This window comes from Erpetoichthys calabaricus, chromosome 17, assembly GCF_900747795.2.
Source record: "Erpetoichthys calabaricus chromosome 17, fErpCal1.3, whole genome shotgun sequence".
Lineage (NCBI taxonomy): Eukaryota > Metazoa > Chordata > Cladistia > Polypteriformes > Polypteridae > Erpetoichthys > Erpetoichthys calabaricus.
In genome coordinates this window covers 30,321,718-30,335,833 of record NC_041410.2, presented here as the reverse complement: position 1 = coordinate 30,335,833, position 14,116 = coordinate 30,321,718, and the positions used below count along the sequence as shown (strand labels likewise).

At 36.3% G+C, this 14,116-nt stretch overlaps 1 protein-coding gene across 1 annotated transcript in view; it reads left to right on the top strand.

Moving 5' to 3' along the window:
- The window catches only part of LOC114644615 (hemicentin-2-like), a 405,336-nt gene that overhangs the window by 373,607 nt on the left and 17,613 nt on the right, over window positions 1–14,116 (top strand). The window contains exons 7-9 of the mRNA XM_051920620.1: window positions 5,494–5,820; window positions 13,003–13,281; window positions 13,531–13,794. Coding sequence (XP_051776580.1) covers window positions 5,494–5,820; window positions 13,003–13,281; window positions 13,531–13,794 — 870 coding nt within the window. The remainder of the gene's footprint in view (window positions 1–5,493; window positions 5,821–13,002; window positions 13,282–13,530; window positions 13,795–14,116) is intronic.

Sequence of the window (14,116 nt, the reverse complement as noted above, 5' to 3'; positions counted from 1 at the left end):
TCACATTCTTTTTTAAAACACCGTGAGCATGGGACAGCCGCTATATAAATAATATGCATTATTATTAGTATTATTATTATTATTATGACCTTCAACCAAAAGCAATTATCCTTAACTGTCTCTTGTTTCATCATAGTATAACTTAATAGTTATTTTTTTAACGTCGTTTTATCAGTTATCTTTGTACACCATTCCTATTTGTGAAGGTTGCTTTTGCATATTTTCAGCTGTCTGTTTAAATTATAATTGTTATACAAAAAGTGGGTTCAGCATTTAGCAAACTGTTTACGTACCTCTATGAATATGACAGTGTCCCAGTATGACACATGTGACTCCGCTGGCCATCTTCAAGAACTGAATATTTGCAATTTGTCCTTTACATATTTTCTTGTCTGCAATGAAACAGCTTTATATATATATATATATATATATATATATATATATATATATATATATATATATATATTATATATATATATATATATGTCATTCCTAAATAATATTTCCTTTTATAAATACACAAGTAAAACTAAATTCAGATTTGACTGAGGTATAGATAAACTTCTACTTAAAAAAATTAGAGATTAAAAGAAGAGCAAACTTACATTTCTTCAAATCCTTCATAATGATAAATATACATTGTATATATGCCAGCTGCAGTCTTTACATGTGCTGCTGCAGTCAAAAACATAAATACTAAGGTACAAAAAGAAAGAATTCAAAATTAAAATAAAATGTTAGCTATTATGAGGATATTTAGTTTAGGGCATTTTAATTACTCCTTGTCTCTTTAAGAACTTTTTTTTTTACACTTCATGCTATTGTTACGTGATGTGGTGGCCCAGTGTTTAGCACTGCTACCTCACAGCTGTGGAGTCGTGGCTTTATACCCTAACCCAGTTCTGTCTGTGTGGAGTTGGCACTTTCTTCTATCTAACTATATATATTTTTGTCCAGGCACTCTTACATCTCTTCTGATCTTTAGGTGAGGCTAAGTAGCAACTCTAAACTCGTCTGGTACATCCTTCAAAACAAAGGTGCCGAAGCAGTTCTTCAAAGCAATGCCAGAGGGGAGCCATTTCTGGTTCCCAAAAAGACAATCCACATGAAGGTTCCAGAAAGAACATTTTATTTAAATCCAAAACAGATTCAATGACTACCCATGAAGATTACAGATTTGTGAAATACCAAAGGGTTTCCTGATTTTTGAAGGACTCTTGCTGAATATGACTCAGGCTAACTTCATGTTTTCTTGATCTGCCATATCCTGCGTGGTAGCCTTCTATTAAGTAAAGATTTCTGTTTTGTCTACTTATCAGGAATATTTTCAAACCCCAAAGAACCAATTTCATTTTTTAAAAACTCTTTCCAGAGTGAAATAGTTCTTTATCAACCAATGGTTCTAGGGGGACGCACAACCCAGTAAAGTGCCATTAAAGAACAGTATGTTAAAAAGCATGCATGTGCTTCTGTTGGTGTTTGTGACACTGTGGTGGACTGGTGCCCAGTAGTGTTGTTCCCATTGCTGCCATCATAGGCTCCAACCCTCTTAATCCTGAACTGGCTTAAAACGTTTAATAATCTATTGATGGCAATGGAGACCTAATTCTGACAATAAAACTGTAAAGTCAGTTAATTATGTGTAACTACGAGAAACTATGTTAAAAATATGGTGTGTGCACATTCAATACATGACACAGATGGAGCCTAAATGAAGGCATAAATGAAACATGAAAGAAATCAAATCTGTAAAAGAAATTTTAATTGGTATCACAAGTAGGCATAACAAACTAATAAAATAGAAAAAAAGTAAAGATGACCCCCAAGAAAAGAACGACAGAGGTACAATAGGTAGGTCTATCCATGTTTTAGTTTTTCCAGTGTGCAGATAATTGTTACTTTTTTCCCTTTGCAAATACACTGTGTTCCAGCTCATCACTAAATGTAATACACATGTTAAGCACCAATTTTAAAATGAAGTCCCCCAAACCGCTGTGTCTATCATCAAGTAATCTTGACTAAGCTGATCATGCCCTACCGAAGCTGTCACAACAAACCAACTGCAAAAATAATTAAATTAACTGTAAAACGGAATATATTTTTTATTAAAAAAACGGTTTTTAACATACCTTTTTAAGTTTATTATTCATTGAACAATTCTGAGAATGTTATGACTATAGTTCAAACTGGAATTTCTCCATTCAGTATGTAATTAATACAGAGCCATTAATATCGAATGGCTATAATAATAATAATAATAATAATAATAATAATAATAATAATAATAATAATAATAATAGACGTGTTTGACAAGCTTAAGTCTAATTACATCTACGTTTAAGCCCATTCGAACTAAAGACACAAAAAACACAAAACCTTACATTTGCAACTTAATACATTACATACAAAAACAGCGACTTTAAAGCATATCTTCGTTTTTTCAAATGTAATTGGGCTGTTCCGTATGGAGGACTATTTCGGTCAAAATTAAATAAATAAATAAATGCGCAAATAAATTAAAGTTCTGTGAAATGTGAGCATAAATAAATAAATGTATCATGAAATGAAGCCTTAATAAATAAATTTGCCATGAAATGAGAGCATAAATAAATAAATGTGTCACGAAATATGTTTTTTGTTGCTTATTTATTTCATTTTGTCCGTAACATTCCTCCAAACCATCATGAAATACGACTTGAAATAAAACTGTCACTTTCACTCGTTAAAGTTGAGAGGGTGGGCTCTAACACACCCTCTAGTTATTGATTGGTTAATCGACTTCTGTAGATTGGCTATGCCTAATTCAACATGGCTGTGTGTGAGATGGAAGTAAACGAGATAGCACAAGAATTAATTAGAAAAATGCTTACTACTGCCGATGAAATGGATTCTGCCGAAGATATCACATATTTCAGAGAGAGAATTGTTGCAGAGAAATGGAAGAATGCAAGAAGACTGACGTTCCAGTTTGAATTAAATATCACACATTTTACTTAACCATGTAATTTCACATTTATGATCTTTTCACACTGCTGACATTATTCTACAAAACCAAAATTATTTCTCTCCTTCCATACTTTACATTATGTTAACTGGGCTACTTATTTGTGGTCTAATAATATTACATACCTGTGAAGGAGATCCTCTTTTCTCCAAGTCCAGAGGCAGCAAGGCTCGCTTTGACAAACACACTTGGTATTTTGGTAGAAGTCTGGTCACTTAGACAACAGAAATTATGTGTGTACATTATGTGATGTACTATGCTTGGAGAAGGCATCCTTCTAGTAGACCTAAATTGCCTCCTTGGGTTGTTTGAGCCCCCATACGGGGCAAATAGCCGTGCTACCTCTGCTGTTAATTAAAAGAAGCAACACATTTAATTTTTGACATGCAACAATATAGTTTTTAACAAGATAAAATTGAATGTGTTCAATAAATGTGCTCATCACTGTATTTCTTTCACTGCAACACTGAAAGCCCAGTTAAATGTAGAGGAGAATCATCCTTTCTGGAATGTGGGCACCATGTTTTGAGGATTGTTTAGGAAAGCTAGAAGTAGCAACATACTACAAATAACTACAGAAGGGTAAAACTGAATGAGGATACCAGGAAACACTGTATAAAAAATATGCTCACTAAACTGCAAGGAACCACAGGTCTTAGAGAAAGAGAGAGAGAGTATAAATAAATGTTTAAAACCTACTTTAAACAGTAATTATGGGGGGTGGTGAAAAACAAAGAAAGGTGTTGTTTAATTACGAAAAGGGGGGAAAAAACAGGTAAAACAACAACAACAAAAACCCCAGAAACCAATTGTATGAAGAATACAAACTGAAATGAAAATGAATCAAATTTTTATATATAAAAAGTGGTAGAAAAAGCAGAAAAAGGCAAAGGTAGTAGACTAACAGTTACATAGAATAAAAAATTAAAAATACAATTACATGAAAAATATAAACAATGTGATATAAGAAAATAGAACATATTGGTAAACATAGAAAAATAATTAAGAAAAAAGTAAAAAATGAAATACAGTCACATATTGAGAAATCAAGGAAAAATACATGCATAACAACATAGGAAATTAGTAACGGAAAGCTATTTAATAGCATGAAAAATTAACTCAAAATTGTTTCCACAGTCTTTCTGCTGTGGGTTACTGAATGTACTAAAACAAACACTTGCAACAATATATGTGTATAACATACCGTTAAGTGAGAAGAAAAACAACTGTTCATATTAAAGTTTATTATCCTAAAAATGCACATAAACCTGTTTTGTTTCCTCCACATCCTTTGCATCAAATTCATTTCTGCATTCTCAGTCTACCAAAATCACTTGACAGTAGGTGAAAACTGCATTTTAAGATAACCACTGTTCAATTATACTCATTGTAACAAAGTGAATATAAAGAGGCGAGTATGTTTATAAAATGATGGCTCCAACTCAACTATTGTGCGACATTCACAAAATATTTCTGTTAGATTTAATAGCTCTTCAGTATTTAGCAACTGATATTTCGTTTGTGATGTGGCTACCGTCAGGTCTTTCTGTTTACTTGTAGGCAGGTTTGTATTTTGCAGACAAATAACTATTGCAAATTTACAGCGCTATTAGCACAGCCACCTAAAATACAGTAGTATATCTTGAACAGGAGTAGAGTGAGTACTCGACAAAGTGGGGGTAGGTCTTCGGCTATCAAGTGGGGCACTTACAGCTGAAACCTCATGTGCTGATTCCTGAGGGGATGAAGAGGTTAGAGCTTCCTGAATTAAAACTGCCGCTTCACGTAGCAACTCTGGGCAACTTTTTGTAGCAGTCATATTCGCCATGGACACTCACAAGCACAACTTTAAGCATGCGCTTTGGTACCTTGAGAATCATATGGCTCATAGTTCGATTACTCTAGGCTGAAGGTAACACTCAACAAATCAATAACTAGAGGGTGTGTTAGAGCCCACCCTCTCAACTTTGACGAGTGAAAGTGACAGTTTTATTTCAAGTCGTATTTCATGATGGTTTGGAGGAATGTTACGGACAAAATGAAATAAATAAATAAGCAACAAAAAACATATTTCGTGACACATTTATTTATTTATGCTCTCATTTCATGGCACATTTATTTATTAAGGCTTCATTTCATGAAACATTTATTTATTTATGCTCACATTTCACAGAACTTTAATTTATTTGCACATTTATTTATTTATTTAATTTTGTCCGAAATAGTCCTCCATAGTTCCGTGTTTGTCCACTTCCCTCCCTGCTGTGTTGCTTTCACTTGTTAGAAGTCACCGCTGCAGCTACCAGTTGCCAGTCCGAGATGGAGCTGCGAATAAAAGCCGCCGTCTGTGCTGTTCTCCATGTGGCCATCCATTCAAGTAAGAAGACGTTTATAATTGATCCACGGGCTACGTTTACACGCCCAGTCACACTGTACCAATTTTCTGTAAAAACCTATTTTAAGTCTTCCTTTTTTGTCCTTTCCCATAGGCTGCTCTGGTTTGAGTCTCACTACTCCCACAAGTCCCGTTTTCGGACGGGTAGGCGGTGATGTGACATTTGACGTTTCACCAAATCCTTCAAATGTCGTGTTACAGACGGTGACCTGGACGTTTAACAATACTAACATAGTGGCGAGTTCGGCAGGTTCTGCAGTTGGATACGGTCAGGAATATAACGGGAGAGCCAATCTGAGCACAATGACGGGATCTCTGTCGCTCTTCAGACTGACTCTACGTGACTCGGGACAGTACAGCGTGAACGTCTTAACTACTGAGGGAGGAAGTGTGAGTGGAAGTGTCGCACTTCAAGTGCTAGGTAAGTAAAGTGGACTTTTAATGTGGATGCAGATTATCCCAAACACATCTGATTTGTACCTGCATTATATTAATTGAATCCGTTCTAGTTACGAAGCTCTGAAATCTACTGAAGAGTATTAGGACCACAGAGAAGACAAAAAAAACAGGGACACGGTGAGGGAAAAAACATCTATTTCGTGATTAAAAGTCAAAATTTCTTCTTTAAAGCGAGAATTTAGAGATTAATCTCGTAGTTTATTTCGACATTAAATACAAAATTTCGACTCAATCTCGAAATTTCTACTTTAATCTCGTAGGCCTACTTTATTTCGTTATTATAGTAGAATGTTCGAAAACTTCATTTTAAAAATCGATGTTTAATTTACTAGAGTTTCTCAAGCCCTGTCATAACTACAGTAGCACGTTAAATGCTTTGTATTCTAAGCGCTCCCCAATCCAATCGTTAATCTTTGCTTGTTTTTAAACGGGCTTCCTCGAGCACTGAAAGATGCCGCAGGCAGCGCTTGCCAGACAAAATACATTAACTTCATGATATTACAGCTCTCTGAACATTTAGAATCATAAAACTTTGTATTATTTTCATGATGTGATGAACTGAAGCATATATATTATTACATTTTACAGATATATTGATAACTTCATTTAAATAATTTATACTGTTACTATTTAAACATCTGAGGTGCAAATATTTAAACATCTGAGGTGCCCGGTGGCGCAGTGAAAGTGCTGCTGCTTCTCAGTTTAGGGCTTGTTTATACTTCACGCTCGGAACCCATACGCGCACTCATCATTCCTGCCACGTGCTCCCAGCGTTTATTTAACGCGTCCTCTGAGCAGGTCCTCAGTAATTAACGCGATGCATGCGCGAGTTGCAGCATAGACATACTGTATATAGATAGACGTCGCATTCACGGTGTTTCCCAGTCGACACGATACGTCAGCGCGTCCGCTATATTGCGAGTGGCAAAAGTATCATTTTAAACTAACACAGGTAGATGTGGAAACCGGGTATTCTGATGAAAAAACAATAACGTTTAAAACAGTATCGTTTACATACAACAGATTTTGGCGAATCGTTTAAATGCAATTATTTATATCCATTTCTACACTAATAATGGCAATTAAATAATAATAATAATAATAATAATAATAATCCATCCATCCGTTTTCCAACCCGCTGAATCCGAACACAGGGTCACGGGGGTCTGCTGGAGCCAATCCCAGCCAACACAGGGCACAAGGCAGGAACCAATCCTGGGCAGGGTGCCAACCCACCGCAGGACCCACACAAACACACCAAGCACACACTAGGGCCAATGTAGAATCGCCAAACCACCTAACCTGCATGTCTTTGGACTGTGGGAGGAAACCGGAGCACCTGGAGGAAACCCACGCAGACACGGGGAGAACATGCAAACTCCACCCGGGAAGCGAACCCAGGTCCCCAGATCTCCCAACTGCGAGGCAGCAGCGCTACCCACTGCGCCACCGTGCCGCCCCAATAATAATAATAATAATAATAATAATTATTGTTGTTGTTGTTGTTGTTGTTAAATAATTCCTCCCATATAAGTAACATTTCTCGGACTGCCTTCTTCCATCTCCGAAACATTTCTAGACTTCGTCCTGTTGTTACGCAACACAGTACTGAAGTATTGGTTAACGCCCTAGTCAATTCACCTATAAATTACTGTAATGCTATTCTTTCTGGCATCCCACAAAAACTTATCCATCGCTTACAACTTATTCAAAATTCTGCTGCCAGGTTAATAACCTGTTTTAAATCCATTGAACATATTACACATATTCTCTCTCAACTTCAGTGGCTCCCTGTTCACTATTGAATACAATACAAAATACCGCTCTTAACATTTAAAGCTCCCCCTACCTCACTGATCTCCTACAGACTTGCACTCCTCTCGCTCACTCAGATCCTCATCTGCAGTTCTACTTTCTGTACCGCACATCAAACTCAGTTCTATGGGAGCTCGAGTGTCCTCTCATTGTGCTCCTCAACTCGGGAATTTTCTTCCCTCTCATATACGTCAGCTCGATTCGATAACACATTTTAAAACTACCTTCAAAACTTATCTTTTCAAACTGGCATACCAATTGTAAATTTTGCATGGTTACTGCCAGTTATCTTTGTTTGCTGATTATTGCATTTTGATTTATCATTCTCTTGTTTTAATGTTACTAATGTTGTTTAATTATATTGTAAGGTGACCTTGAGTGCTAAGAAAGGCACCTATTAAATAAAATGTATAATTATTAATAATTATTGAGACGAAAACTTGACCGATGTCTGAAAGTCAAAATAGTAAGACTGTACCTGGCAGTCTGCCTTACCTATGAAATGTAATCCCTGTGATCTGGTTTGGAGCATACAGTGGTTTGTACAGGCCCAAGCAGCACATGCATGAGGCATCTTTATCCATTACTTCACTCCACAGCAGTGCCACTCGCAATATGGCGGCAACGTTGACGTACGATGCTGTTGGTCATGCGGCGTCTAGTAATTCTATGTCTATGAGCTGCAGTACCAGCAAAAAGTCAGGGGGAGGGTTGGCGCAGTGTGATAAAAGTTGGAATATGACATCAGAGTCTCTGTTTACTATCTACATGTGACGGAAAGCCTCTATGTGGATCCTACGGGATCGATGTGCGTGCTTCGATGTTTGATGAATGGTTCAATCTGGAAATGCCGACATACAGATGCATTCGTAGTGCTTTTATATTCAAGCATCACATATTCCCGATCATAATGACACGATACATTTTAAAAGTCTCACATACCATCTTTTGTGACGTCTTTTTTTTTTGCAACTTCACAACAGCAGCATAATGCACAGTGCTGTATTTGAGCCACAGAGAAAAAAAATTAAGGACATGGTGAAAACGTTTATTTTGTGATTAAAGTGGAGATTTCGGCTTTAATCTTGAAATGTCCACTTTAACTTTGTAGTTTACTTTATCATTAAAGCAGACTGTCGTAAACATCATCCCAGTTTTTAATCGCTACGAGCTTCTTGGACCTGATAGCAGCGGTAAGCAGCAATAGATCACCACTTAGAACACATTAAATGTATGATACTCCAACTCTCTGCAAATTTAGAATCTTTATATTTATACTTAAATTCCCTTTCATGATGAAATGCATTAAAGTTTGTATGTTACATTTTACAGATAAATCGTTAATTTAGTTTAAATAATGAATACTCTTAATAATTACACACATGGGGGTGACACAGCGGCGGAGCGGTAGCGCTGCTGTCTCGCAGGGACCCACGTCGCTGGTATTCCCTGCCTGGATTGTTTTTGCCTCGTGCCTAATGCTTGCTGGAATGGACACATCCCTGGATTGATGGATTTAATCATTAAACATCCTTTTCAGAGATATTGCGGTAAGATATCATTGGAATTTAATGGGTGTTCCTAGGAAATTCACAACACAGAGAAGCCGAACATGTTCTCACCGTGATAATATCTTGCACTGCCTCCTAGTGGATTCCTCCAGATTTACATAAAGTATGCGTCGCGTCGTGCAAAGTATAAACCTGGCAGGGGGTCACATCCTGGGTATTCCCTGCCTGGAGTTCGTATGTTTTTCCAATAGGTTTCCTTCTGAATGGGCGTTCTTCATTGCGACTAACCATCTTTTAGTTTTCTTTCTCCACATAACGTATCGTCACAAAATAAAGTGCCACGTGAAACCAGCTGCACATTAGGACAACGATTCCTCAAAACTGTTAAGGAACATTGAAAAGTCTTCGTTATACAAGTTTGATTATTCCTTTCATCCAGGGTCTCGCCCATCCCAGGAAGCATAGTGCTCGAGGCAGGAACAATCCGTGGACAGTTTGCCATGATCATTGCAGGGGGCAATACAAGCACACACGTGCATTTGCATCAATTTTGCATCACCAAATCCCCAAATATGCATGACTTTGGACGGAAACTGGAGCGAATCAGGAAAACATGCAAAATCCAGGGAGAGAATACCTGGGACTTGACTCCGTTAGTGTGTGGCAGTAGCACTACCACTGCGCCACCGCGCACCCTAAATGTTTAATTATTAACCGTATAAATTATTTAAATGAAGTTAACAATTTATCTCTAAAGTTTAATATATTTTCTTTAATTCATTTCATAATGAAAATGATACCAAGTATAAATCTTGGCATTCTAAATGTTAATACAGCTTTAATACCATGGATTTAAAGAATCCTGTGTGGTAATCGATGGTGCACGGCTCCTCTCAGCTTTAAAGCATGTACTGTAGATTAAAGTTGAAATTTCGAGGTTAATCTGGAAATCTCGTCTTTAAAAACGAAATAAACAATGGGATTAAGGTGGACATTTCGACATATAATCATGAAATAAAGTTTTTTTTCCTCACCGTTTCTCTTTTTTTCTCTGTGGCCCTATCTATCTATCTATCTATCTATCTATCTATCTATCTATCTATCTATCTATCTATCTATCTATCTATCTATCTATCTATCTATCTATCTATCTATCTATCTATCTATCTATCTATCTATCTATCTATCTATCTATCTATCTATCTATCTATCTATCTATCTATCTATCTATGTTTTCCCTGCTTGAATTATTTTATGATGTGCTATATGTTAATGAACTGAATTGCTGATCATTACATAAAGCATTTCCCAGTGTTTTCACATAGTGTTCATAAACTAAAACTGTGAAATTTAATTTTACCACGGCAATTAGCAGATGTGAGAAGGACTAAAAAGATAAATTGGGGAAACGTCTAACTGAGGTGGCACACCAGATGATGAGGAGGAGGGTGATAAAATCCCCCAGGACCATGACTATACTTTTTTTACGCTTATTTGAATTCACAGAAACTTTATTTAATGAACGGGAACCTGTCTCATGAACAAGCCTGTATTGAACCTGCAGGATAACTTACGCACAAACTGTGAGGCTTTTGACTTTTCCTCAGTGATCTGAAGTCCTGATCCCTAATAGTAACATCTCCTTTCTCTGAGTCCTTGTGTAAAACTGAATTTGACAAAGATGTTAGTAAAATTATAACATGGATTGACACGTTAGCGGTATCACTACGTTAACCTTGGCTTGTACACAAACATGTTAATATGTCCAGATCTTACCTTCATAATTATGGATGTCGTTTGAAACATATCGTTTGAAGCCCTTCGCTTTGATAACTCCTGACATGTGGCATAATATTTGAATAATGTGACTTACATTGTTTACCTTAAGTCTGGGCACATCTTGAAGTGATTGGGTGATAAACACCATAGCTATTCTGTTTTGATTTTATCACCGGAAGTGAAGTAGCAGGCTTAAGCAGAATCCTGAAGATAGTGTGCATGTAGTCCATTGCATGAATCAAAAATGTATATGAAATACAGTATATGGTAGTGGTAATGGAATTTAACCTTATAGGACACAAGAGTAAATTTAAAAAAAAAACTTTGAGTTGCTGTATTTTATATACTTTATAATCTTGTTTAGTTTAACTTTAATTGCTTTACTGATTGTAATCTGTGATAGTAAATGTATGATTTATGACATCTTTTAATTTATGGAAATATTATCATTGATAAATATGGACTAACATCATCATGACTGATACTTATGGGATTAAAGATGTCTGGAAGAAGTATGGAGAAATTGTCAAATGAAAAGAATGAATGAGTAATGATGTTCATTGGGAGAAAACAGAAGGATCAAGCCGTAATATTTTGAAAATGGGAGACACATAATTGATGAAAAACTTGAAAGATAAAAGTGGTGATGGTGATGATGATGACAATGATGTGCAGACTAATCTTGTTGTAGGACAAGACACTCTCTTAATCGTCATTGCTTGAGCATAACAGTTATGTGTAAAAGCAAGACAGAGCAAGAATACGAGTAATAATAATACAGAGAAACAAAACATTAAACATGAAAAAATAAGTTCGTGTGTGCTTGTTTAACAACTCTGAAGATCTGCAAATTATTTAAGCAGGAGAAGCTCACTCAGTTTATTGAATGAAATCCCTACATTGGTTGTGTGAGGTTTCAGTGTCATTCTGTTTTATGTGATATGCGGCTACTCAAAAGAGACTTCTGATTTCTGTATTATTGAAGTGCAGTGTCCCACATAAATACCGACAGCATTCATTCTTTCAGTTTCTGTACCAAAGTATTCCAGTAATCAGTAGCAAGGTCTATGCTGGCAGCATCGGTGGTAGGAACAAACCCAGGACGGGCCTGCTGTCCATTTCAGGGCACATTCATATACACAACCACAAAACCAATTTAAAGTCACCAGTCAGCCTAATGTACACATCTTTGGGGTATGGGGAAACTGAAACAAAAGAGAAAACAATGAAAAAATACAGAAGTCATGCAATCTCAACATGGAGAGTATCAGGGCCATGGTCTGAACTCTGGACTTGAGTTAAAAAGAAGCAGCTCTAACCAATATACACTATCTTTGAATGTAGTAGTAACTAGTAAATGGTTTATGGCCTTCATGATGTTTATTGTGCACAATAATACAAACAGGGAAATAGAAAGCAGGAAAAAGTATGAAACAAAAGAATTACTGTGCACAATTTCTCATCTTCTTTGTCTGGTCACGACTTTTATTCTTAATGAGCAGTTTGGCAGAGCAGACTAGACCATTGTTAGTCTGACACAGGATTTCAGATTACTGGGAAAATTCATACAATTTGAAGGCTGCTCCAAAGGTAAGTTATCCAAACCACATACCTTCCTTGTCCTCATGTAAAGCTGTGGTATCTCTATTTGGAGGTGCTCCTAAATCATTGAATAAGTGCAGATTGTGATGGTAAAATGCATCTGGGAAAATGTTGTCTTTTGTCTACAAAGAACCCTATTAACTTTATATTGCACAGTGCTCAATGGCCAACTTAAAAAAGAGAGAATATTTTAGACATACAAATAAATCCAGAGATTTGTCTGCGGGGTATCCTCTGGTATTTATTAAACTATTGCATCACCCACAAGTCAATTAATTCTGCAAAGACTGCCAGGTATTGTCAGGCCTAGTTTACAAAATGCACTGTAAATATGCTTTATCTACTTGTAACTGCTGGGTTTTATCTGTGTCTAGACTAATTGCCAGTTTTATTGTTTTATAATATCACTACTTTTTTGTACACTTTCTCTACAGATCCAGTTTCTGTACCCACTATCCAGTCCAATGTGACTAATCCAGTAGAGTTCAATGACACAGTGACTTTGACCTGCACAGCCTCTGGCTCAGACGTCTCTTACCGGTGGTTCAATGGCAGCTCAGAGGTGTCAGACACTCCGAGGATTCACTTGAGTGCTGATAACAGAACTCTAATGATATCAGGCGTGCTGAGATCAGATGATGGGCCCTTCTACTGCTATGTGTATAACCATGTCAGTAACGGCACCAGCAAGCCCTTTAGCCTTGATGTAAAATGTAAGTGGGGATGAAAATTGATCTTTGTATTATATTATACTTTCCTATATTTATAAATGAAAAAAATGATTTGGTGAAGTGATTGATGAAATGTCTTAAAAGCTTGTATTATCAAGACAGATAATATTTTAGCAGAGTAAGATTACTATGTTAGTAATGAATGCATTACAAAATAAATTGCATAGAGTAAAAGAGAAAAAAAAAGTTAGAACATTTCATGTGTTAAAATGTACCGTGTGTGTATTTTAGATGGACCGGACTTGCCCATTTTGTCTCTCAGTCCTGACAAACCAGTCTATGCTTCTGGATCTTCCCTTATTTTACAATGCTCAGCACAGTCCAATCCTACTGCTCAGTATCAATGGTTCTTAAATGGAACTTCTCTTAACAAAAGAGGCCAGGAGCTTCAAATAAGGAACATTCAGGTGGATCAGGCGGGTAACTACACATGTTGGGCTTTCAATGATGTTACACTCAGGTATGCTGCTGTGCACACAGTGATTGATGTCAGAGGTGAGTGAAAAGGCAGTTGTTTTGTATGTGTTTTTTTATTGATAATTAAACTACATAAGATTGATTATTGTTAGATTGTAATACTAAAAAAACATTTTTTTTGGTAATCCTTAATTTTAATATTGTTAATGCAATGATAATTTAATATAGATTGTACTACTACTACTTCTATTAGTAAAGGTATTTATGTTGATAGGCAATTTAAGTCATACAAATACTTGACAATACCACTAAATTCAAAACAAATGTGACAAACATGTGTCCAGTCTGAAACAAACATAATAATAGACCATACAGAATAAATGTGAATTCCTTCATTTTT